This window comes from Cricetulus griseus, unplaced genomic scaffold, assembly GCF_003668045.3.
Source record: "Cricetulus griseus strain 17A/GY unplaced genomic scaffold, alternate assembly CriGri-PICRH-1.0 unplaced_scaffold_177, whole genome shotgun sequence".
Classification (NCBI taxonomy): domain Eukaryota; kingdom Metazoa; phylum Chordata; class Mammalia; order Rodentia; family Cricetidae; genus Cricetulus; species Cricetulus griseus.
Genome location: NW_023276894.1, coordinates 41,369 through 68,051, shown reverse-complemented (window position 1 = coordinate 68,051; position 26,683 = coordinate 41,369). Strand labels below are relative to the sequence as shown.

Here is a 26,683-nt window from a genome sequence, read left to right as displayed (position 1 = left end):
ATGCTTTTGAAAGACAAAATAAAACCTGCCTCAACATACCTTTGCAGATTTCTACTTTTGGCAAGTTATATTTAATCCAATGAAAAACCTCTGTTAGTCTCATGAATTAGTTTAGAATGAATGGCAATGCTGTTTGATGTACTACTGTCTGTTTTAAGAAATCTTTTAGTGTTTGAATATAATCTTTATCCTTTTCAATGGTCACTGGGTTCCCCCCCATCCTCCTGTAGAAACAAAAGCAAAACCTCTTCCCTGGTGTAACACATATCTTGGTTTTTATTCCAAGACCAAAGTATCTCTAAAGTATATAGGTTGCTTTAATTTGAAATTTTTTTATCTAATATCTCCCAATGCTGTTGTTTACATTTCAGTAGAATTTTAAAAATATAAAGTTAATAATCTAATATTTAATCTATCTCTGGAAGTCTTAATTATTCCTTTTAGTTTACTGAGCCTCATAAAATGTTAATATAAGTAATCTATTATTTTGTTTTGGTTTGTTTTGTTTTGGTTTTTGAGGCAGTGTTTCTCTGTGGCATTGGAGGCTCTCTTAGAAACAGCTCTTGTAAACCAGGCTGGTGTCAAATTCACAAAGACCTACCTACCACTGCTTCCCAAGTGCTGGTATTAAAGAAATGCACCATCACCACCCAGCATGAATAATCTTTATTAAGAAAACTTCAGAAGTCAGATATGGGGGTAAGAACATGAAAGATCAAAGAACCAGTTGAGCAGCCTTTAGTGACTCCTAATTCTTCCATTTCTCAATCTAAAACAGAGAAAGATCCTCTCTCAGCCCCTCCTTAATAATTCCAGTCTCCAACCTATCCAGTTTTCCAAACCAGTTAACTGGTAGCTCTGCTCTCTGATGCCACACAAGATTTATTATAAAAATATGATCAAAATATGAGACAATCCCCAGATTTCAGTTCTTATCTATCTCACATGTTTGCTACTTCCATTCCTCATATGAAAGTCTCCATGACAGATGTCTCATAACATGGGTATTTCAACATCCTGTGGTCTCAAATGCAACTCAGCATCATCTTCACTGCTTCAGGCAATGAACTCCCACAGACTCTGCACTTGGGCTTTGACTGTCCAAAATATAGATGTGTACTATAGTGAAGAACTTACCGAAGAACAAAAATCCATCATCTTTATATTTTGCATCTTTATTGTTTTCATAATCACTTAAAAATTTAGTGAATCTGCCATGATTTTGTGGACCCTACCAAGCTTGAATCATACTTGCCAGTTTTTGAATAATGTTGTTCCTGAGACAAGGAATTACTTTGCCTACTCCTTCAATAAGCTAAGGGCATTGCTGGATAGAGTCATAAACTTGGGCTATGTTCCTAGGCTTTCAATGAAGAACTTTTTCTCCAATTAGAATAAAGCTATATTTACCCTCTTCCCAACAGTTTAATTATGAGGATAGTAGCAATCTCTTCAGTTTTTAAACACAAGTTAGTTTCCAGAACATTAAAAAAATTGTTTTGGTAATGATGTCTCAACAAAAAGCCCTCCATTTATAGTGTCATTAAACTGACTAGTACAAAAAATTATATACACTGTAATTTTAAAGGCCTTTTTGACTTTATTTAGTAGTGATCAGGCTGCTGGTTCATCATGGGAGAGATCAAACATCACTGGGGAAGGTGAAAAGAGTTCGAGTTCCATTCCTGTGTGCATGAAACAAACAGCAAAACAGCAAAGTTACTTCAACTAGTTTGACTCAGCTATGCTTTCTGCCAGCAGAAGATCCATGAAATGAGTTTTGAAGATTTGTAGTATTTGAGCTTAGTGAAGGATTTGAGTTTCCCAGTTGAGAACTCCCATTTACTGGGCTTCCTTTACCATTCAAAATGCCAGTACACTTCCAATTGTCCATGTAATTAGCTTTCCACAACCTCACACAGCCGTCATCTCCTGTGGATGCTAGCACTGTTCCTGTTATGTTCCAACTCACCCTCCAGACCTGAGAGTTGTGGTTAGCAAACTGAGCCACCATATGGATTTCAAGTTTTGTGGGACCACCAGAAGAAGTAAGTTCATTCCTCACAGGTTTTAATGTGAAAATTCTTACATCTTTGGTGGCTATTGCCAGGATGTGGAAAGATCTCCCCAAATTTGGAGCAAAGGCAATATCATGAACAGGATCTGTTACTGTCATAAGAATTTCTGCTTTTGAGTATTTCTTGGTGTTTTCATTGTACTCAAAAATCTGAAACTTGGTCATTGCTTTTCGACTGCTGTCATTACTTCCCACCGCGATCATGGGGTAATGAGCAGGAGAGATGGAAGGGTTCCAAGAAATACAGCTACAGCTCAGCTTACATGAGATCTCATGCCGTAGAGACCACTGGCTGAGATTCATAACGTCTGGGGCCTCATATATTCTTACTATGCCATCTGCTGAACAGGTTGCTAACATCAGACCCATATGTTTGGGAGCAAATTTCACATCAGTAACAGATGTTCTACTGTCCAGTAGAATTTTCCTCTTCACCCAGTGACTCTGACCTCGAAGTTTATCGTTTGATTCTCCTACTACTTCTTCCCAAACAGCTGCTGTTTGGTCAACAGAACAGGAAGCCAAAACTTGTCCAAATTCAGGATGAGCCCATGTCACATGCCATACAGATCCACTATGTGTCTTCCAACTAGCAGTACAATGCCAACCCCCGCTTTCACTTTTATCCCAGACTTTTATGCTCTGATCGCTGGAACAGGTGGCCATCCGGCACCCGTGAAAGTTGAAAGACACATCATGGATGAGGTCCTTCTGGTCAGCCTCGATGCTGTGTGGCAGAAACATGGCTGCCCCTGCTGTCTGCGCTGCCTGCATCCTATAGAGGGCGAGAGGTTGGCGGAGGGGCCAGAAGCCCTGGGACTCTTCAGAGTACCACTGTGCCTTTTCTTTAATGGTGTTTTAACTTTGAAAATTACAGTCTCTTTTCCATCAATGTAGTGTTAAAAGAAAATATCAGTGCTCCTTTCTTAAGAAAACAGTGATTTTCATATCTTCCTTGTTGTGTCCTTCTCACTGCAGACCTGAAAGAGTCAACAATAAAAACCATCAACAAAGACAATATTTTGTCTAAGTCATCAGCACAATAATCTTAAACTCAACCTTATTCACTTTTGTGTAACCTGTAGAGATTAACAAAGATTTGGAGCCAAAATATAACACAAATGAACTCTAGCTAAATTTTTCATGAAATCTTCTAAGAACATATGCTTACTTAAGAGGCCAAGATCACCCAATATTCAAAAAGTAATGAACCCAGGATCTGCCTAGAGGGCCACAGCAAGACAAGTATATGGACACAGAGTAATACTCAAACTTGTAGTTCAAACATCTCTATGAAAAGTATATCCGTAGGAGGCCTTATAGATGTCCATGAATTAATTTTCAGGTATTTTATTTTGAGTAGCAACCAAGAAAGTGAATTAGTCTCCTTTCTTTTGAATGGATAAAATAAACTGATTCAAAGTAACTTTAGGGGAAATATTCACATGATTAATAATTTTAAGGTAACCCCTAAAAACAAGATGTTTGTCTCCATGGATCTCAAAGTCACATGTTAATCATAATATAAAATGCTTTCAAATTAGAAATTCTATACCTTTTTAAAATTCCAACATTTAAAATGTTTACAATAGCTTCGGTATAAATTACGTGAAAAAGGTGAGTAACTGCTCACTATTTTCAAAATGAGAAAAAGAAAGGAATATCAAATAATCAATCATATTTAAGGAAATGAATTCAGGAAACTCTACTTCTGCTTTTAACAATATTCTGGACAGTCATGAACTAGAGAAGCTCCATGTTTGAGGCTTTGCAATCCCTAGAACACACAGCACACAAGAAGGGAAACAGAAAGAGACAGAGACTAATAGATGTAGAGAGTGAGATGTACAAAGGGGGAAAGACATAGAGAGACAAAGAGTGAGAGAGAGAAGAAGAGAGAGGGGAAGAGAGAGAGAGGATTCTATAAGAACTCAATGAAATATAACTTAGAATGTTACAAAAAGTGTCACATATTTGTATCAATTCTTAAATGTGGTTTGGTTTCTCAATACCACACTCACTGAAAATTCAATCTTTCTCATCATATCTTTAGTAAATCCAAGATAAATATCCTTTCTACTGAGGTGTTTTCATATGAGGCAGAACAGATGATCTCTGTAAATCACAAGCCTACTGCATAATGAGTTCTAGGTCAGACAAGCTTTAAAAAGACACTGTGTTTCAAAACAGACTCACTCCAAAAATTTCTATTTAAAATCTTTAGAACACTGAAAATGGTTTAACACATAAAGTAATTACCTTACAACTATCCCTTAACATCCAGGGGTGGTGAGAATGGTATAGCAGATAAAGAACCCACTTTAAAACTACCCCTTAACTGCTTGGGCTGGTGTCACACACCTTTAATCCCAGCACTCAGGAAGCAGAGGGAAGTGGATTTCCGTAAGTTTGAGACCAGCCTGATCTACAAGAGCTAGTTCAACAGAGAAACACTGTGTTGCAAAATAAATGAATAAATAAATAAAACAAAAATTACCAACTAACTCTTCACTTTTGCATTCTCTAGACAGTTGCTACATTACATGCTGATAATCCAATGCTTTTGATGCCAGATAAAATGGAGACAGAGTAAATCCTGAAAACTCTATTTATGTCTCATGGCAACCTAGAGACCCTGGCTCAAACATGCTAACTGTAAAAGACAAACACACAAATGGGTTCTCTGATATTTACACAAAAGCTGTGACATACATGCCAAACTTCCACACATAAAGAATCACATAAATATAAATAGACATAAATAAATAAATAAATAAATAAATAAATAAAATTATAATAGCATGTTTTAGCACACAACATATATTCCAATACCTGGGTAGCAGAGACAACCAAATTCTTTGAATTCAGACCCAAACTCATCTGCATTCTGAGTTCAAAGACAGTGAAAAATATGGAGAGAAATCCTGTCTCAACTTAAAATTCCAACTCTGATTATAATTGACTCATCATGAAATCCTTTTCTAAAATGCACTGAAGTGATCCAGATTAATCTCACCAGAGGATCCACATAAAGGACAATGAAATATCTCTTAAAGTCATTTTTGGTGTTGGCCAGTGGAGGCTGTCCAAGTATTTTCAGATATGAATATAACTGAGTACTGTAGCAAAGACAGGCAGGTCTCCATGACTCAAGCCAATTTAGACTACATAGTGAATATGGTAGTAAGACATTTCTCAATCACACACACACACACACACACACACACACACACACACACTCACAAATATACATACAGCAACAGTGTCACACCTCTTATGTGTGCCATTCCCTATGAGTTTATGGGTTCAGTTACATTCAGAATACCAACATTCTTCTATTTTATTGTGATTAATTATCTAAGTAAAAGATACACAAGTAATGAACACATTTGGTTGTTACTCCTAGGTTAGTGTCTATAACTGTGTGAGCTTAGGAGATAAACTCCAGAGAGTCATTGAATATAAAACATGTGGAATGATTGTTTCTTAATTTTTTCTTTTGCTTTGTCACTGTCTTGTGCTCAGCAAGCTCTATTAACCAGCACAGGCCCAATTTCTCAGAGACATGGCCAACTCAGTGGGAGTCTTCTCCCTCACCAATTATCAACCAACACAATCTTTTCCAGGCAGAAATCAGACATTATGATCTGAGAATTGATGTTCACTCAGATGATCCTAGGTTTTGTCATTTGACACTTAAGCCTATTTAAGAGACAGAGAATATAATATATGACAAGGTTTTAAAAATCCAAAGCCAATATATTGATCCTGTCAATCACTGAAACGTCAAGGACTCAAACAGGAAAGCAACAACAACTGGAAAACACAGATATTCCAGTGTGCCAGGAAAGGAGAAGAGGCAAGCGTCAAAGATGAAGTAGAAGTAAACTAAAACTGTCGTTCTGCAGCAAATACCCCCCAAACAAAACCTTAAGGAAATGATAACCTAAGAAATTTTATGAAGACAAACTGGTGAATGTCCATCACTTTCAACAAACTAAATAACTATATTACAGTTATAGATTACAGAAAAACAGTACACAGATTCACATAAATGACGTCTATATTTGTCACAAAGTTACAACAAAAATGTGTAAAACATTTTTGAAAGAATGGTGACATTGTTGAGAAAAAGTCAAGAAACAATACAGAAAAAATAAAGTCAACTTTTAAACATTGGACAAATCTAAGGAATGGAAAAGTGTGATTTTGACAAATGTTACCCTACTCCCTATAATTCATGTGTATAGAAATTAAATAAACACAGACTTCATAACTTTCACAAAATTATCTCAAAGTGCAGCTGAACTGTTGTTTCTGACCCTCAAGCTACTAATAATTCTTCCAAAAACAGAAGCCCCATGCTCCACAGCTCTCTCCGGAAATGGAGGTGATCTCTTGCTATGAAGCAGCAGCTCCTTGAAATTCCATGTTTCAGGCAAATGAAGTTCCAATGATGCTCAATCACAAAACAGCATAGAAAAATGATTTAAAATCTGCTTCCTGCCACATGGATTACAGCATAAAACATGGATTCTGCCCTATCTACCTGCCCAACACCATGTGCAACTGAGAAATCACTGCAGACCTGAAACTCCTTTTCTTTCGTGGAACTAGAGTTCACTGAATCACAACATTGTGGTTAGTTACACCAAAAAGACACAAGCATTCTAATCATATATTGGTGAAAGGTGATAACATCACCAATTTTCTTCAAGTAGTTATACTATTTGCAATATTTAAAATACAAACCTGAAAATAGAATGAAATCACCTAGAAACTATAATACCAGATTTCTAATCAGTCTTCCCACTGCTACTAAAAGCAGTATCTATAAGTGAACAGTGGACAGTGACTACTGCAAGAACTATATCCCCAAATGCCAGGGCTGCAGTGTCTTGCATTACCCAGTAAATCCATACTGGGAGGCACAGAGCACAAAGACCACTGCCCAGGTCAACACTTGGACCAACTAAACTACAGTCTCGCTCATGGTCCATCTGAATATAACAGAATTGAAAACCCACTGGGTAGTGGCGGAACATGCTTTTAAACCCAGCACTAGTTAGGCAGAGGCAGTAAGATTCTGAGAGTTCAAAACTGGCCTGGTCTACAAGATGAGTCCCAGGACAGAGTAACTCTGTCTTGAAAACCAAACAGACAATCAATAACAACCTAAATACATAAATGAATGATAGCTCAAGAGACCTGCTCTGAATATTATACTTTCACCATTGAATAGCTTGTGGCCTGTCATAAAACTCATTTCATCATAGACAGAAAAGAACCATGGAAAGAACCCACAAAATCCCTGCAACCTCTTATCCTGGCATCTAACTCTCCCCAGAACCCCACAATGCCTATGGCCACCAAGCTAGTTCTCATATTAGCAGCTTCCTTACTGGGTGATCAGAGATCAAATGATTCAGACAGCATAGACCTTCCAACTCTGCATTTCAAGCACAGTAAATATAGGCCTAATCTAGAAAGATTGTATTTTACTAGACATTTTTCCACCTCATAGAGCACATCCTATTACTCATCCAAAGCAAAGGGTCTTTGTGTGCACAGTCCATTACAAACTCAATGTCCAGTGCAGAAAACCCATTGCCTCAGAGCTGGGAAACCCTGCAAACAAACACAAGTCATGTCCATACAGTAATTGTTGCTACCGTGTAACTGGGTTAAAAAAAACAGGCTGCAGATTTGAAAGCAAGGGGATAGTGATAGGGCTTGGAGGCAGAAAAGACAAGGTGAAAATGATGCATTTATAATCTTAAAAACTAGTTTGAAAACATGAAACAGTCTTTATGGCCAAGTGCTCCAGAAATGTAGAGACTTGTATTAGAGCACATTGAAAATTTTCAGACCATTCATCTAAAGATGAACACCATAAACTGAAAGAACACCAATCCTTAGAAGTGGATAGTAACATTTAAGTAAAATACAATCACACAGCAATGATATTCTTAAAATAACTTCTTACAGCATGGACATTCCTAAAATAATTACTGAAGTATACCATTGACTTGAAACAAGAGGTCACTTTTCATTGATAGAGTCCTGAGGTGAAGGTCATGGGGATATGAGAGTTAGGACAAGTAGATGGTAGAAAAAGATAAATGCTGGGTTGGGGAGGTATTGCAGAGGATATGTCCCAGACTATCTAAGCTTCTTAAGAAGAATAGCATCTTGTATACTACTTAAATGAGATGTGAGGATGGAAGTTAATGGGAGAATAATATGAAGTCATCAAAAACTGTTATATAATCAGAGAAATTCAAAAAGAGGCTACTCAACCAATGCCACATGAGACAAACCAGGGTATATCAAGAACATGACTGACAAAAGACACAGTGCTTTAAGACAGACAAAAACATCTCCATATGGTGGGAGGAGCTGGGTCCTGAGGATTTGAAGCAACCCTTCCAAAAGTTCCTGGCATTAACACTGAGATCCACAGTTAATAAATGGGACCTCCTGAAACTGAGAAGATTCTGTAAGGCAAATGACACAGTAAACAAGACAAAAGGCAGGCCCAAAGAATTGTGAAACATATTCATCAAGCCTACATTTGACAAAGGTTGATTTCCAAAATATGCAAAGAACTCAAAAGCTCATCACCAAAACACCAAAAAAATCCAATTAAAAAGTGGGATAAGGAATTAAATACAGATTTCTCAATAGAGGAACCTAAAATGGTTGAAGACACTTAAGAAAGCGCTCAATATACTTAGCAACCTGGGAAATGCAATCAAAACATATCTGTGGTAGCATACTGCTCTTTTCAGAATAGCTATAATCAAAACACCAATGACAGTTTATGCTGGAGAGGACTGCAGAAAGGAGAACATTCCTCTACTGCTGGTGGAAGTGCAAGCTTGTACAGCCACTTTGGAAGTAAGTACACTAGTTCCTCAGGAAAACTAGAATCAGTCTACTACAAGATCCAGCAATTCTAATAATAGGCATATAGCCAAATATGAACATTCATACGACAAGGACATATGTTCAACAATGTTCATAGCATTATCATTCATAATAGACAGAAACTGGAAGCTTCCTAGATGCCCCTAAACTCAATAATGGATAGAGAAAATATGGTACATTTACATAATGGCATGTTACTCAGTGGAAAAAACACAATGGATCTAAGAATTCACAGGTGAAAGAAAGGAAATACAAGAAAGCATTCTGAGTGAGGTAACCCACTGAAGAAAACACAAACATTACAAAGGATTACCAGCCTACAATCAAAACCACCAGAGAAGGTAGGAAACAAGGAAATCCTAAGAGAGATATACATGGTCATCCAGGGAATTAGAAAGGAACAAGATATCTTGAGCTAATTGGGAGCATGCGGAGAGGGACGAGGGAGTTAGGAGAAGAGAAGGGGAGAAAAGACATGAGGGAGCAGGAAGATGGAGTCAGGGGCAGAATAGAGGAGAGCATGAAAATAGATAACATAATAGACAGAGTCATTACAGGATTCAAGAAAAATCTGGCACTAGGGAAATGTCCATAGACCTAAAAGGATGTCACCAAGTGACAATCTAAATAATAGTCGAGTAGTTACCTTAAATGCCCTTCCCCAGTAATGAGATTGGTGACTTGCATATTTGCCATCCTAGAGCCTTCATCCACCAGCTGATGGAAGCAGAAGCAGACACCCACAGACAAACACTGACCTTAACTCCTGGATTCTAGTTCTAGCTAGGGAGGAGTGATGAGCAACTGGGTTGGGACCAAGCTGGAGAAACACACATAAACAGCTGACCTGAACAAGGAGGAGCTCATGGAGCCCAGACTGATAGCAAGAAAACCAGCATAGGACTGATCCCGGCCCCCTGGTATGGGTGTCAGTTAGGAGTCCTGGGCAATCTATGGGGCCTCTTGTAGTAGATTAATATTTATAGCTAGTATACAAATGGACTTTGGGAACCCATTCCACATAAAGAAACACTCTCTCAGCTTAGAAACACAAAAGTTGGCCCAGGACATTCATCACCTGATATGATAGACTTTGAAGATCACTCATCTTCCCTGGGGAGCAGAAAAGGGATTTACTAGGGGGTCAGTGAGGAGCGGTGGAGGAGGGGGGTGAGGAAATTGTGATTGACATGTAACAGAAGATTGTTCCTAATTTAAATTAAAAAAATAAAGAAATGCTCACCCACAAAAGGACAGCCTAGGAAAATAAAAAGGATTTTAAATCTGATTCCATGGCCTATGGCACCACATAACATGGAATCTGCCCAATCTTCCCTATCAGCACCATGCACATTTGAGAAACCTCTACAAATCAGAAACTCCTTTTCTCCCCTGGAACTAAACTTCACTGAATCACATCATTGTGGTTATTTGCATCACCATATTACAAGCATTTTAATCATGTATTGGTGAAAGACAATTCACATCACCAGTTTTCTACAAGTTCCTGACCTCTTTGCAACATTTATAATAAAAACCTGAAAATGGAATGCAAAATTCCGAACTTCTAGAAACCAGACCTTCAGTTTTCCCTGCTCCCAATACTCTCATCAAATTATGCCTATAGAGGAAATTTAGTGAGATACTTCCCCCTAGGTAAAAGAATTTACATGGGCCAAATGGGATTTTACAAGACAGTGAATCAGGTCGCACTCTCCCCACAGATACAGGGAGGACTCACCACACTGTCTGCCACACCTCACCTTCTGTTCCTCCCAATCTGCAGATGGCATCCCCTAGCTCACCATTTTGAGGTTTCTCAGATCAATGAAGCTCTCTGCTCAGCTGCCTGCAGCAGCAACCGCACCACAGCAAACAAAACTGCAGTCTCCTCTTCAAAACAACTTTGAAGCCCCCAGCACTTCTTCTGACTGGCAGGTCTCATGGAGGGCCTGATTGGATAGTGGGGCGTGAGTGACAAGAGCACCTCCCATAGGGTTAGAGTGTGCTTAAAGACACAGTATTGTGGTTCCTGGCCATGCCTCCCACACAAGAAAAAAATCCTTTTTGTAGATCTGCAACGATTTGCATTTCAATAGCACTTGCCCCAGGCTCAGATTGCAGACCCCGATGACTTCCTGGTCTCCATAGCAACTTCCCCTTTTCCTCCAGGGGAAGTTCAAGAGTTTCTACCCATCAAAGAGCCTCTCTGAGGATGCTGCAATCTAAATCAGACCAACTCAAAATGAATTAGGAAAAGTTCACTTTGGAAATACAGCACGGGGATGGAGCAGAGGGCTCCACATCCTCCCTTTCTTCATTACACTATTCTCACCCCTCCCTCGCCTGTCTCCCCGCCCCCGGAAAAAATCACAGGAAAGAATCCTAACAGTGTCCAAAGGTTTCTAACAAGCCAGGATGAAGCCAGAGCTGGGTGGGCAGAAGTGAGTTGGATCAGGCATGCAGGGCCTGCTGAGAAATGTAGTCCTGAGCAAGTTCTCTGCAGGGAGCTTGGGAAACTTCTCTAGGAATCACTGGCTCCCCTGGCTGGCTTTGTAAGTGAATGAACCAGGGAATCAGTGAATCAGTGCCTGAGCCAGCTGAGCGATCATATGAACTTAGTAAAGGCAGCAGCCAGGCAGCAGTCAGTGTTGCATTTTAGGAAGGGACAGCAAGCTAGCTGGAGAGCAGGATGGGGTGAGCATGGTGGTAGCTGGGGGTTCACTAATGAGCTTACCCATGCATGCCTGCTCGCTCCCGTCCCCAGTCCATGAATGAATAAACAAACAAACAAATGAGTGAATAAATTAAAACACGGATGAATAGATGGATTGGGTGCAGCAGCGCCAGCAAGCAGGCCTGGGGTGAGCCAGGAGGGATGGAGCCCAGTGCTGCCAAGCAGCTGGGATCCTGGATCTGAGGGTGTTGGGGGGGTTCATGAGTTAAATAGCTGTTATTGTATGTTACACAAAATAGAAATCAGGCACTAGGGAAATGTGTGGAGATATACAAAATGACACCAGGTAACCATCTAAGCAAGAAAGGAGAGGCTATCTTAAATGCCCTCCCCTATTAATGAGATTGATGACAGACTTATATGCCACCGGATAGCCCCCACAGACACCCACAACTACTCACTGAACTGAACTGGAATCCAGTTGCAGAGAAGGATGAGTGATGAGCAAAGGGGTCCAGACCAGGCTGGTGAAACCCACAGAAACAGATGACCTGAACATTGGAGAACTCTTGCTCCCCAGACTGATAGCTTGGATACCAGCATGGGACTGATCAAGAACCAAGGAAAATGGGTTTCATCGAGGAAACCTCGGAAATCTACGTTAACACCAGTAGTAGTTCATTACTTATCCCTAGTATAGGTGTAGACTTTGGGAGCCCATTCCACATAGAGGGATACTCCCTGAGCCAAGACACACAGGGGTGGGCCTAGACACCATCCCAAAGGACACAATAGACTCCGATGTCAACCCTATGGATGACCTCACCCTCCAGGGGGAACAGAGAGTGTATATGATAGATAATGTTTTAGTTGAGGGGAGTTGTAGGAGCAGAGGTGATGGAGACAGAACTAGGATTGACATGTGAAACAATCTTGTTTCTAATTCAAAGAAGAAAAAGAAAAAAAAAGACAAGTCCTGCTCCCACTGTTAGGAGTCCCACAAAAAAAGAAAGAATGTCTATGATTGAATACTAAGTTTTCTATTAATAGCACATGATGAGTAATTTCAAAATCCTATGTATAATATGATCTTATACAACAGAAATTTGTCAGGGTTTCTCAAATTTTCTCTCATAAGTGTTATGAATCATGTATTGACTAAGTTTTTCTTTGTATAGCTGTGAAGATACACCATGTACATGGCTAATATTTATTTTAGTTTTTAAAACAGGTTTTCCCTGTGGCTTTGGAGGCTGTCCTAGAACTAACTCTTGTAGACCAGGCTGGTCTCAAACTCACAGAAATCCACCTTCCTCTGCATCCTGTGTGCTACAAATAAAGGCATGCACCACTACACTCTAGCTATGTTTAATTTTTTAAAGGAAAAACATTTAATTGGTTGCCTTACATTTTCAGAGTTTTTAATAAGTATCATCATGTTGCAACATGAGAGAATGCAGGCAGACGTGGTGGTATAGAAGGAGCTGGGCATTACACATCTTGACAATGGGAAGTGGTCTGGGACACCGTTCATGGCTTGAGCATATATAAGATACCCCCCCAGTGACACACTTGCTTCAGCAAGTCCATTCCTACAGCAAGAAAACAACCTCATAAGAGTGCCATTCCCTTTGAGCTCATGGGGGTAATTACATTCAGATTACCACAGGTACTATGCATTAAGGTTCACAAGGAAGTATGGTATGTCCTTTTGTATGAGTAAACAATGAACCCATCATACTGAGAAAAAATAAGTTTTTTTTTCTTGTTTTCTTTTGTTTGTTTTGTTTTCGAGACAGGGTTTCTCTGTGTAGCTTTGCAGTCTATCCTGGCACTCGCTCTGGAGACCAGGTTGGCCTCGAACTCACAGAGATCTACCTGCCTCTGCCTCCCAAGTGGTGGGATTGAATGCATGTGCCACCATGCGCCCAACCGAGAAAGACTAAATTTTAAGCTTGTTTTCACACCATAATTTATTAGACTATGAAATTTTTGCTGGGACACAGTAAGACCGCATGATATATTACAATAAGTATGCAGCTTTCATTTCAAACAATTTGGGAATAACTAACTCATTGTTGATTTTCCTTGAATTGGACAGAGGGGCTAGATGAGGAACTTCTTTAACACCAGTTATATTTTTGTGGAAGCCTGTTTTAACATCTTTGATTCCAATGACTTGTACATGTTAAACTATATTTTTCCTACTTTTTCATGTGCCTAATGATAAGCCAAACCATCATTAATTCCAAGGCATTCTACTATATTTTGGTCTTAATTGTCAAACATATTTATGAATCAGAACCATGATTGTAATGAGCATAGTAAATAAATCTCTTTTGGACATGTAAAAATAGCTTAGTTAGTACCACTACTACACCCAAAACTGTCCCAGAAATTCAGAACCCAGTGACACACATACACTTTACTCGAAGACACAGTCCTTGAACCCCATGACACCAATGGTCTTTATATTCCTTCATTGGAGAATATTACGTTTTTGAAAGACAAAACAAAACCTTCCTCAACATACCTTTTCAGTTTTCTTGTTTTGGAAAGTTATATTTAATCGAATGAAAAACATGTGTTTGTTTGAATATAATCCTTATCATTTTTGATGGTCACTGGGTCCCCTCCACCCCTGTGGAAACAAAAGCAAATCTTTTTCCCTAATGTAACACATATCTTTGTTTTTATTCTGAGCTCAAAGTATCTCTAAATTATACAGGTTGCTTTAATTTAGCAGTTTCTTTTTATCTAATATCGCCCAATGCTATTGTTTCCTTTTCAGTAGCATTTGAAAAATATAAAGTTAATAATCTATTATTTAACCTATCTCTGCAAGTCTTAATTTCCCCTTTTACTTTACTGAACATGTCTTTTAAGGCACCTCATGAAGTGTTTTATAAGTAATCATTTTTTCTTCTTTTGGTTTTTGAGGCAGCGTTTCTCTGTGGCTTTGGAGACTCTCTGGGAAACAGTTCTTTTAGACCAGGATGGTCTCAAACACACAAAGACCTGCCAACCACTGCTTCCTGAATGCTGGTTTTACAGGTTTGCACAACCACCACCTGGCATAAATAATATTTATTAAGAAAAATTCAAAAGTCAGATATGGGGTAAGACCCTGAAAGATGAGAGAACCAGTTTATCAGCCATCAGTGACTCCTACCTCTTCCATTTTTAAATCTAAAACAGAGAAGGATCCTCCTTCAGCCCATCCTTACTAATTCCAGTCTCCAATCTCTCCACAGTTTTCCCAAACTCTATGTTAATTTTTGGTCCATTAACTGATAGCTCGGGTCTCTGATGCCACCCAAGCTTCATTATAAAAATATGATAAAAAAACACACAACCCCTAGGACTTCACTTCTTATCTATCCCACACATTTGCTAATTACATTTCTCCTATGAAAGTGTCCATGGCAGGTGTCTTATAGCATGGATATCTCAACATCCTGTGGTCTCAAATGCAACTCAGCTTCATCTTCACTGCTTCATGCAATGAACTCTCACAGACTCTTCACTTGGGGTCTGATTGTCAAAAACATAGATGTGTAATATAGTGAAGAGCTGACCACAGAAGAAGAATCCATCATCTTTATTTTGCATCTTTATTGTTTGCGTAGTCAGAAAAAAAAAAGGTGAGTCTGATTCTGCAATGATTTTGTGGACCCTACCAAGTTTGAATCAAATTTGCCAGTTTGTGAATAATGTTTATCCTGAGAGAGAAATTACGTTGCCTACTCCTTCAATAGGGTAAGGCCATTGTTGGTTAGCACTGCAAACTTGGGCTACCTTCCTAGGCTTTTAATGAACAGCAGGGAACTTTCTTTAATGCTGTTAAAACCCTTGAAAATTACTGTTTATTTTCCATCAATGGATTGCCATAACAAAACAGAGAATTTCATATATTCCTCCTTGTGTCCTCGTGTCCTTTTCACTGCAGACTTGAAGGAGTCAACAGTAATAACCATCAACTGAAACAATATTTTTTCTAAGAAATCAGCCCATTACTCTTAAACTCAGTATTATTCACTTTCTTTGGATGTGTAGAGATTAAGAAAGATTCAGGGCCAAAATATTACACTGATGAACTCCAGCTAAATTTTTCATGAAATCTTCTAAAAATATGTGCCTACTTACCAGGCCAAGAAAATTGTTCTTAGACATTAATCTTTTTTACGCTGTATGGCTTTCAATTTTCATGTTTTCCTGGCAACTACAAATGTATTGATCCTGGAAATTGCCACTATCTCATATTTCTGATAAAGATATAAAAAGTCTGTTTGCTGTCAATAAAACAGTCATATTCTTGTCTTGCTGTGGCACTCTAGGCCAGACCTGGCTGCATTCCTTTTTGATTATATTGGGTGATCTTGGCTGAGATCAGGCGTGGGGCTTACACGCGGGGCTCAGTGGCGGGGCCGATGTGCTCCCTGGAGAGTGCTCGCCTCCTCCAGAGCTCAGTGTCTCTGCAGCATGGAGGGCGGAGCGAAGCAGGAGGCACAGGGTCTGAGCCTCGATATCCAATCACCAGGGGCTGCGCCTGAAGCTCCGCCTTGACCCTGAGAAGGGGAGTGGCTGAAGGTTAATGCAGGAACCACCCCTCCGGGTGCTGAGCATGCAAGTCATCAGGCTTGGTGGCAAGCACTCTACCCACTGAACCATTTCAACATCCCACATATCTTTCTTTGGGGACTTAACTATTCACTAGTGGTAGATTAAAGCAGTTCTATAACATTTATATGTATTTAGTATATGATTAAGTCAATGACCAGATGTGTGGGTAGTGCTCAGAGCTTTGCTTTCCCTGTGGAGTAAGGAACAGGCAATCAAGAAGGGGTGTGGCATTCCTTGGAAGTGTCAGTGTAGAATCATAATTTAATGACAAGACGTGTGTTTATATGCTCTTGTGCTCTTGTGTCTGTATGGGAGCCTATCTATATACCCTCTGAATATGAATGTAGTTTCTACCTTGTCTGCTGAGAAGACAAAGATACAAAGGAGCAAGAAGTACATCTAGTGTCCAGATCATTGCTGCAGATATCTATCCCCACTGAGGCAAACTGGCTGCCTCCAAGTCTGTGATGAGCTGTGCCTGGTGCATCTCACATGACACAAGGTGAAGAAAAGTTTCTGAAAATGTTGGTGCCTCTCAGGATACAGCTGTCCATGGCAGGTTTGTTCTGGGAACATGAGGACTAAAATCCAAGGATACTCAGTTCCCTTATATAAAACAATGTAGTGTATCATGCAACATGCATGCTCTGCTCCCTTATATAAAAACAGTGTAGTGTGCCATGTAACTTAGGCATGTCACCTTTCAGGCGTCCTTACAGTGACACCTACTGCAGAGTCCACATCATATAAATAGTTGTACTGTTGAGTGACTCTGGAGAAGGCAAAGCCTCTGCATGGTAATGTTGGTGCTATTAAAAATCACTTTTGATATGTGCATAATTGAGACTGGATTCCAGACCCAGACGTAATGAAAAGCTACTGCGATTAACTGCATTAGTGGATCTTAAGAGACTGCTGGGTGTAGTGTTGCACATAACTCCTGGAACAGAAAATCAAGAATCCAAAGCCAGGCTACAATTAAATGTACTAAGAACAAAATATGAAGAGAAATTTTATGAGATTCGAGGTGTTTGCATGTTTTAAAGTGTTTCTCCCCAAACTATTTTTGTTGCAAATAAAAATTAGCTGCAGAATAAAATTAATTATACAGTGGATAAATCTGCATGGTCAGTAAATTGGTTGGTCCTCCGTCTTTAAGACACCCATGATTGGCATATGCTGGGAAGGCAGAGGCAGGAAGATCTCTTGAGTTTCCGGCCAGCCAGGAATACATCGTGAGACCCTGTCTCTAAGTAAATAAATAAAGTAAAAAGAGAATCAGCATCTACGGCAATGCATCAGGTAAAACAATTATTTTAATAGGTGCTTGAGAAAACATTTGAGAAGATTTTTAACATTTATTCTTAGATTCAAAGAGGAAACCTAACAAGTGTGGAACTCAGTGAACATTTCCTTAATGTGACCAAAAGAAGAGAAGATGGAAATGACAGCCTATGGTGAAATGGTAGAACTTAGATTCATATCACAGATGGGCATTTTCTTGTGTCTGGAGACCTCTGATATTTTCGGTCAATATGTTTAGAATGAAGGAGTGTATATATCCTTATATTTAAGGTGACTATTCCCCCAAAGTAGCAAAAAGCCATAAGGTAGAATTTCCTATTTAGGAAGTTAGGAGGGAAGTTAGGATTCTAGGGATGCATTTAAAGTCTCTCCAGATGTCTGACTAGTTGACTCAGTGTGGAATTAGGAATGATGAAGAAGCCAAGGTTACCTATCCTTAAGTAGAAGCTGAGGACTTATCTCTGGAACCACAAGCAGGAAGCTAAGACATTCTGTAGACATTATTGTTAGACGTCATGACCAACTGGTAATATTCTTGGGATGGATTCTCCAAGTGAAGCTAGCAGGCCAGGAGCTCTTGGTTCCATATACTTTTGAGACAGTTCTTATTAATTTATACCTCCCACTAGACATAGACATGAGTCGTTTCCCTTCACACCTGTCCATGTCATTCAACTTACCCAGAATATTGTACAACCATTTTCCCTGACCTCACACTGTGACAAAACACCATGAACGTGGCAACTTAAAGAAGTTTATTTAAGTACATGGTTCTGTCGTGGCAGTGAAGCATGGCAACAGGAGGCTTGGTGGCTGGGACTGAAGAGGGCAGAGGGCTCTAGGGCTCCAATCTTGAACCACAAGCAAAAAACAAAGAGAATGAACTAGAAATGGCACAAGACATTAAACTCTCAAAGCCAACTCGAGAGATACTTCCTCCCACTGGGCTATGCTTAAGAGAGAAAAATCTCATGTACAGGCAGCCTTTGTTCATTCAAAGGGTGGGTTAATACTGTGAGAACACTTCAAGTGGATAGTAATTCCTTCTAAATTTTTGTGACTTAAAACACCTTAGATTACAGTGTGATGTTTTATGGAAGCTGTATAATATGATGCCAATGTTACTTGAAAGGATAAATAAGAATAGTTAAGTTGTTTAATGAATGAATAAAGAAAAATAATGTGCCATTAGGACTAAAATGACATTGCAAAACTACAAATAAATGACTGTGTAGACAAAAGAGTGCAGTAAAATTGGACTCATCCTCTACTGACATAGAGGAAAGGTTAGTAACAACAGCAGGCCGGTGGGCTCCCCTAGTGGTCCTGAATGAATACCACACATGGAAGTGATTGGTGTGCATCTGTAAAAAGGCAAATAATTAAAACGCTTTATGAAAATATATTTGATCTGAAAGGTAGCTTTCTATCTCAACAAAAATCATAAATTCAACTAAAGGGTTTTAAACTTCTCTAGGTTGAAACATGTACCTAAATCTATTTATCAGTCTGTCTATGTATCTATCTACACATGTTTACACATATATAAAATGAATAAAATTGAAAGACAAATGAGCAACAGGAAAATACACAATAAATTATTTCTAACTAGCACTAAATGCTCAATTCATAAAACGAAAGATGATTAAGTCCCTACAACCCCAGTGGGGTAAAAGGTGAGATGTCAAGGCAGTGAGTTCACAGGAGATACACAAGTGGCCAATAAACCAAGGGTATGCCCAGCCCCATGTTCAAATTAAAGCAATTCCCTTTGCAGCTGTGATCACTTTGCTTTTGTGTAAGCTCAGTGTCACTGCTGGTGTGAGTCAGCTGATCAGAGCACTCACAGTGCTGAGGTAACCCAAGCATTCTGGAAAATCATTTGGCAAAGTGATTCAAAGTCCTTTGATCCAGCCATTTAACTTCCAGGAATGTCTCTTACAGATATTAGTAAAAACCGTCCAGTGGCATTTGTCATGACTGCAATAGTAGATAATTAGTGTCAACACTGGTCTGCCAAGGGAGCCTGGTTAAACATTTACAGCAGCACAGTCATACAGAAATGTGAGAGTTTGAAACAGATGCTTTAATGATTGCCAAAGTGGGCACAGTACTGCAGACTATTAATTAACAAGCATTTTCCTCTGTCACTGAAGGAATGTCAATATTTTCCACATCTTTATATTTCATATATTGTCTTAATTTTCTAAAATGAAAAGTCATCAATTTTGGTATCAGGCAAAAGGTTTTTTTTTTTTTCTTCTTAAAATGTTTCCTTTATATTTTTGTTCTTAAATATATCTCTTTATATCACTAAACAAAATGGATTTCTACCACAGTGGGTAGACCTGGTACTGGAGTCTTAGCCCTGTATGTCTGTAGAAATGCCACATGGTGTTTCCTCAGACAGACACACTAGCATTTTCTACTAAGCCTTTCCAGGGTCACCTTCAGGGCTCAAAGCCACACTAGCTGCCTGCTTGCTAGCCTCTTCTTCCTTCCTCGTGAGGCTTAGCCAGAGGGTCCATCTTCCTTTTTGAAGATTTGCTTTTGTTTATTTTGTGTTGATAGTGGGGCACAAAGCAGTCGGTGGACAAATTTGCAGAATTGGTTCCCTCCTTCTTCCAGCTTTTGTAGGAGGGAATCCAAGTCTCTGCCTCCTTCTCCCTGAGAAGGAGGGATATTGCCTGTTCTCCCAGCATTCTAAGTTATAAGAAGTTTTCAATTATTGTTTTTAGTACTTATTTTGGTGAGCTCCTTTTTCACACAGTACTTTTTTTCTATTTAAAAGATGTCTGTTTTTAACTAGACCTCATGTCTTACTACTTCCAGCAGTAATTCTTCAACCCGGGTTTCAACTCCTCCCTGTTTATTGACCATCCCTTCTCTCTCTCTGAAGTTTTCTGAACAATTTAGCCTTGGCATAAATGCAGAAGACTTTAAGCACACAGGATACCCCAGGAAACTACAGGTTTTATATTGCTCTATTTTTAGAGTGTCCATACACTTTCAACTCTGGTTAAGCAGGACATTAAATACCAAAATGAAAATGTCAACCATTATTATTTTTGAGAGACTTGTTTGTTCCTGAACACACTGGTTGTCACAAGCATAACATAGTTAGCTAGATGTCTGTCACAATGGCTATGTGGGTGGCCAAACTTGACTCTGCCTGGGTGCCTTTCATCCTATGACTGACATGGTCTGTCCACTCACAGGCGTCCACCTGTACTATGTTGGAGGAGAAGTGTATGTCGAATGCCTGAGTGACAGCAGCATATTTGTGCAGAGTCGGAACTGCAACTACCATCATGGGTTTCATCCCACCACTGTCTGCAAGATCCCCAGTGGGTGTAGCGTGAAAATTTTCAACAACCAAGAGTTTGCTCAGATAATGGCACAGTCTGTGAACCATGGTTTTGAGACCGTGTATGAACTCACCAAAATGTGCACTATTCGAATGAGTTTCGTGAAGGTGAGCAGTACCCGCCCATCTCATTCAGGCCTGACCCCCGCCTCACCCCTGCTATTTACAATATGTATACCTGTGCCTCCCTGGTATATATTCCTATCAGTGCCCAGCAAGAGCACCATTGTCCAAGAGGTTGTCATGGGAACTTAGAATATAGTCCTCTCCTCCCACCTTGCAGGTCCCAGAGTAGGAACTCAGGTCTCCAGGCTTGGTGACAGGCACCTTTATCTCCCCCTGCCTCCCAGTCATCATGCAGTTTATTCCGGGTCAAGCTAAGGGTTTAATAGAGTCCAGGCTGTAGCATGTCTTATTCCAGAAGCAGGCAGCCTAGTCAGTCTGTGTGTCTCAGCAGTCCTTACGGCTCATATCAGCCTGGGGAGGGACAGCCTAGTGAATCTTGTCAGTTTCAGTAAAGCTTTTACGATGTCTGCGTCCTGAGTTTTAAGGACTTTGCCTAGAGGATGGAGTGTTTCACCCCCCCTTAAAACATTCAGCAATTCTGGAGCTTCCCTATAAGACAGAAGGTTCTATCTTTGAAGATATTGCTACACAACATGTGTAAAAGGTGAGAGAAGAACCAACTTCACAGATTTGTACTCTGAGCTCCACATGCACACTGTGGTGTACATTAACACACATTCATGCAACAACAACAAAAAGCTGGGTGCAGTGCTGTGTGTGTTCCCAGCATGGGAGACAGATAGGATCCCTTAGGCTTGCTGCTGGGCCAGTCTGGCCTGATTGGCAAAAGCCCAGGTGCAGCAAGAGAACTCATCTCAGAAAATACAGTGGAGTGTGATTGAAGAAGACAGCCAGTGTAGACCCCTGTGCTCTCCAGGCATGGACACACAGATAAAGGGGCAAGGGATTGTTCAGTTAAAGGTGTAGGACTCTTACAGTGGTCCTGGGTTCAGTCCCAGCATCCAGCTGAAGTGGATCACGACAGCCTGTAACTCTACCTCCAGGATCCAACATCTTCTGAAATCCACAGATACCACACATTCATAGGAAAATCCATACTCAACATGTACATATTTGCACAATTTTTAAATAAAATATTAAAAAAAATAAAGCCAGTTTGATAATACATGCCTTTTATTCCAGTGCTCAGAAATCAGACAGGTAAGCTCTGAGTTTTAGGCCAGTTTGGTCTACATAGGGAGTTTAGGTCAGCCAGGGCTACCCATTAAGGGTATGTCTTAAAAGTATAAGTAAATAAGTAAAGTGTTAACATAACATTAATGTAATGGGAAATAAATATTTAAAATATCTTTTTTTTTGAGACAGGGTTTCTCTGTGGCTTTGGAGGCTGTCCTGGAACTAGCTCTTGAAGACCACAATGGTCTCGAACTCACAGAGATCCCCCTGCCTCTGCTTCTTGAGTGCTGGGATCTAAGCCATGCACCACCACCTCCTGGCTAGAATATCTTTATTCAAACAACTACTGAATGTATTTTCAATTTGTAATTATCCAAGACTAATAATATCTATTTATTTATTTGAAAAAAGGTCTCATTCTGTACCCTGACTGGCCTGGAACTCACAGAGTTCTGCCTGCCCCTGCTTTCCGAATGCTGGGATTAAAGGCATGTGACAGTACAAAAGACTAAATAGGTGATCCTGGGGTCCTTGGATAGGCTTTTGGTGGCCAATGTCCATCCCCAAAAATTACCCATGAATTTGCAGGATGTTTATTTTCTTGTGGGACATAGCTATGAGTCCAAACATAATTATTTGAACTGATCATATGATCTTTTTACTTGGTAGAGTGAATCAATGAGATAGAGGGTTAAATGACACCAGTGTGCTTTCTTTTTCCTAGGGTTGGGGAGCCAAGTACCACAGGCAGGATGTCACTAGCACCCCCTGCTGGATTGAGATACATCTGCATGGCCCTCTCCAGTGGCTGGATAAAGTTCTTACCCAGATGGGTTCGCCCCACAATCCTATTTCCTCAGTGTCTTAAAGGGCCTCTGGCTTCTGTCTCTTGCAAATGTTGAACCTTGCATGTACTTGAAGGATGGATATGTCAGACGGGTGAAAACCTGACAAGGGAGCCTTGATAATACTTGACCTCTGTGACCAACTGTTCGATTGAGAAATTAACAAATATTGGTAATATGATGTTGATATCAAGAATCTGTTTAGTTTACAATGTGACATTGTGTTGTGTGATCAAATAAAATGTGGACTTTTAGCAGGACTTTTGTGTATAGTTTTAAAGGAGATGGCGAGGCCAGGGACAAATTATCTATTGGAAGAAGAACAATCCTGTGCAGTCCTTTTGCTGGGAGTGTTTGGCAGAGTGTTACCTTAATAGTCTTTGAAGTGTGCACTTTATCAGGTTCTGAGCCCACCCTGAATCATCTTTTGATGGGTTTTCATAATGTTTTAAAACTATTTGTTTAGTTTGTTTGTTTTTAAAATTGAATCTTTATGATATACACAGTATTCTTTCTAAAACTGTATGCCGACTGTAGTGCTGTCTGAATGACACCAGGCTTTTGCTCCTTGCTAATATTGTGTATACACAATATTTGGAGGTTAGGAAATGTCTAAATGGCTAGTGGATCTAGAAGGTATTTGTCGGTGGGGTTGGGGAAAGGAAATGACAACAAATATAGACTATGCCTTAATGTTCAGTTTGTTGTCTTAAATGAGCAAGCTGGTGTCTGAATTTGCTGTATTTCAGTTTTTTTAAGTTTTATCTGAGTTTTTTTCCTTTCTTTTCTTCTATCTCATCTGCTCTACATGGCAGTTAAGCAGCTGGTTAATTCCTATAATTGTGAGAACAAATGAATAATTCCTTTTATTAGCAAATCAACTGGTTTTGTGTTTCAGTAACTGGTATATGAAAGGCTTGAATTTAATGATCAGTTTTTACGGAGTTTACAATACAGACATAGGCTTTAATTTCCAAATGAACTGTTTGCCAAACCTAGTAATTGTGTTTATTACTCATAGGTGTAAAGAAGTTCCCTATTGGAATCCATTGCAAACATTTTTATTTTGTTTTGTTTTTTCACGGTTTTGTTTTGTTTTCTTTTGTTAATTTTTTCTATTCTCCTCTGCTCTTATACATTGAGTACATTTATTCCAACACTATTGGGTTTTCTCTACTGGAAAATTTTAAATAAACCTGTCATTATTGCTTCCTTTGATTAAATCTGTGTCATTTTCTTTCTTTGCTTATTACAATTTGGGATCAGTAAGATGTGGTCTTTTTTTTTTTCAGGGATCTTGCCAAATACAAAAAGCTCAGTTGGTAAAGTGGGGACAGGAAACCTGGCTTGCTAAAAGAGCAGAGTGATCTAAAGTCAGGAGAAAGGAAACATGAGGCTGGGAAAAACTAAGGGAAAGCAATGAGGGAGGGCATGTACCATGGTGCAACTGTATAGGTTACAGGGTAGCTAATGGAGCTGGTCCCTCTCCCTGATGTGAGTTTCAAACATCAAACAGGTCCTCCAGCTTGGCAGCAAACCTGTTACTCACTGAGCCTCTCAGCAGCACAGAAGTGTGTGAGCTTTTTATTCAAGGGGCTTCCACAGTGTAGTTACTGATGGATGCCCTTACTCAAGAGGAAGCATAGTTTCCAATCTGAAGGATTCCCAATCTGAAGGCCAGTTTCCCATAAGGGAAAGTAGCCAGGGCAGACCAAAAACTGAATGCACATGAAAAAGTTACCTTTGTGCAGTTTTACTGGGATGAGATGATCCCCCCTTTCCCACCAAGGGAATATTAAAAAAATTTTTTTTTGAAAAAGAAACAATTTGAGGTCATTATGTTTTCTAGCCACACAAATACCACTGTTTCACCTCACATTCTCTCCTGGACTTGGAGCACAACCCCAAAATTTAAGGGTCTACTGCTCCCCACCAATTTGAAATTCACTTTAAAAGAAAAGATTACCTTTTTGCCACCCACTGAAACTACAAAATGTATCCCCAGAAACAGTGACCCAAATTTCTGCTTGTTATTGTTGCCTCCAAAAACATCAATCAATGGCAAGCAGAGGAAGCTTGGGCCCGGAGACCTTCACTGTTAAAGTTCCCTGTCCTTCCTTGGCTACTTGCTAGACCACTTGGCTTCTGTGGACCTTTTCATGCACATTGACTGAGTAGAGATGGTAGCATCACACATTTGAGCTGGGATCATTCAGCTAAATTTATGAATGCCCTAGAAAAGTGTCACAAATTCATGAGACACCATTCTTGAACCCTCTGTAGTCTGTGTTTTCCATTGGCTGAGATCGTTCAGTGTGCCAGTGTCCAAGATCAGTAAGATAGTTTTTTTGTTGTTGTTGTTTTTAATTATGAAAACTGGACTGGGAAGAGGCCCAGGATGAGTGTGATTATCAGAGTTTACATCCTACAACCCATGTAAGTGTGGGTGGGTATGGCAGCCTGCCTGCAATTCCAGCCTGAGAAGGTAGACAGGATTCCCCTGAGCATTTTGACTGTGGGGACTAGCCATATCCATGAGCTCTAGATTTGATTGAGAGACCTTGCCTCAAAGAATAAGGTAAAAGAACATCAAAACTGATTTCTGACATCAACCTTGGACCTCTGCATGCATGTGCATGCACACACACACACACACACACACACACACACACACACACACACTTTAAAATGACAAATGGGAATAAACAAAGTTACCATTAAAAATGATTTATAACTGGAGATTGAAAATAAAGAGCTCAGATCAAGTTCTCTCTTTTCTTGGTGGAAACTGTCTTTGCTGTTCTTTAGTTCCTTTGTTGGGCAGTTATCGAGTTGGGTATTTCACTGTGACTGCCTTGAAGATGTACTAAATAAAACACAAAGATCATCTCACCCATTGAGACCTACTAGATGGAGACCTTGGGGTATGCAGTGTGGTGTGTAAAAAGGCACTTTGTACTTAAGATCAGGTATATGGAGTTCTATTAAAATCTTAATGAAAAAACATCCTCATTTGCCATAGCAGGTCCAGAATGTTTTGTTAAAGGAATTAGAATGATCAAAGCAACTGTTTGTCTAGAGAAGGAGAAAACAAACGAAGTTCAAGAAAATGACAAAGTTATTTGAGACTCAAAGCCAGGATGATTAGAAGTGGAGAGCCCTGGCCCTACCACCTCCCGCGTTTGACAGAACTGAAGCTCCAGCCCTGGCCTCATCAGCAGTTTCCCTATGTTTCTAGCACATGTTCCCTCATCTGTAAATGGAGACCATAAAGCTAACCTGAGTGGGTCATAGAGAGATTAACTGAACAAAGCACTTAGAGCTTCTCTGTAAATGATTGGCTCTGATTAAGATCCTGTCTTCGGGACTAAAGGAAGGACACTGGCAGGGTACAAATGCCCGGGTCTCTGCTGTAGGCATCAAGCCAGGGTCTTCCTCACATTGCTTCTCTTCCTCTCAGCAACACTGGAGATACTTTCTACTCTTCCGTAACTCTGGTTATCCTTTTCGGGAATAAATGATTGAGATGGCCAGTGTGTAAAGAGAAACAGTCTTTTCTTAGCTCGCAGTGTGGAGGTTGTGATTTGTGGCTTGACAGGGCAGTCCCGACTCCGTGAGGGACAGAGGGCAGCATGTTATTATAGGAGCATGGGGCA

The 26,683-nt window shown here is 39.8% G+C and overlaps 1 protein-coding gene across 1 annotated transcript; it reads right to left on the bottom strand.

The window, feature by feature from the left end:
* Positions 1–1,738: 1,738 nt before the first annotated feature.
* On the bottom strand, positions 1,739–2,821 carry LOC113838745 (nucleoporin SEH1-like). Its single transcript, XM_027434291.2, has one exon. The coding sequence runs from the start codon at positions 2,819–2,821 to the stop codon at positions 1,739–1,741; it is 1,083 nt and encodes a 360-aa protein (XP_027290092.1).
* Between the last annotated feature and the right edge of the window lie 23,862 nt (positions 2,822–26,683).

Excerpts from the sequence above, each read along its gene's own strand:
- LOC113838745 (XM_027434291.2), bottom strand. The coding sequence starts at position 2,821 with ATGTTTCTGCCACACAGCATCGAGGCTGACCAGAAGGACCTCATCCAT.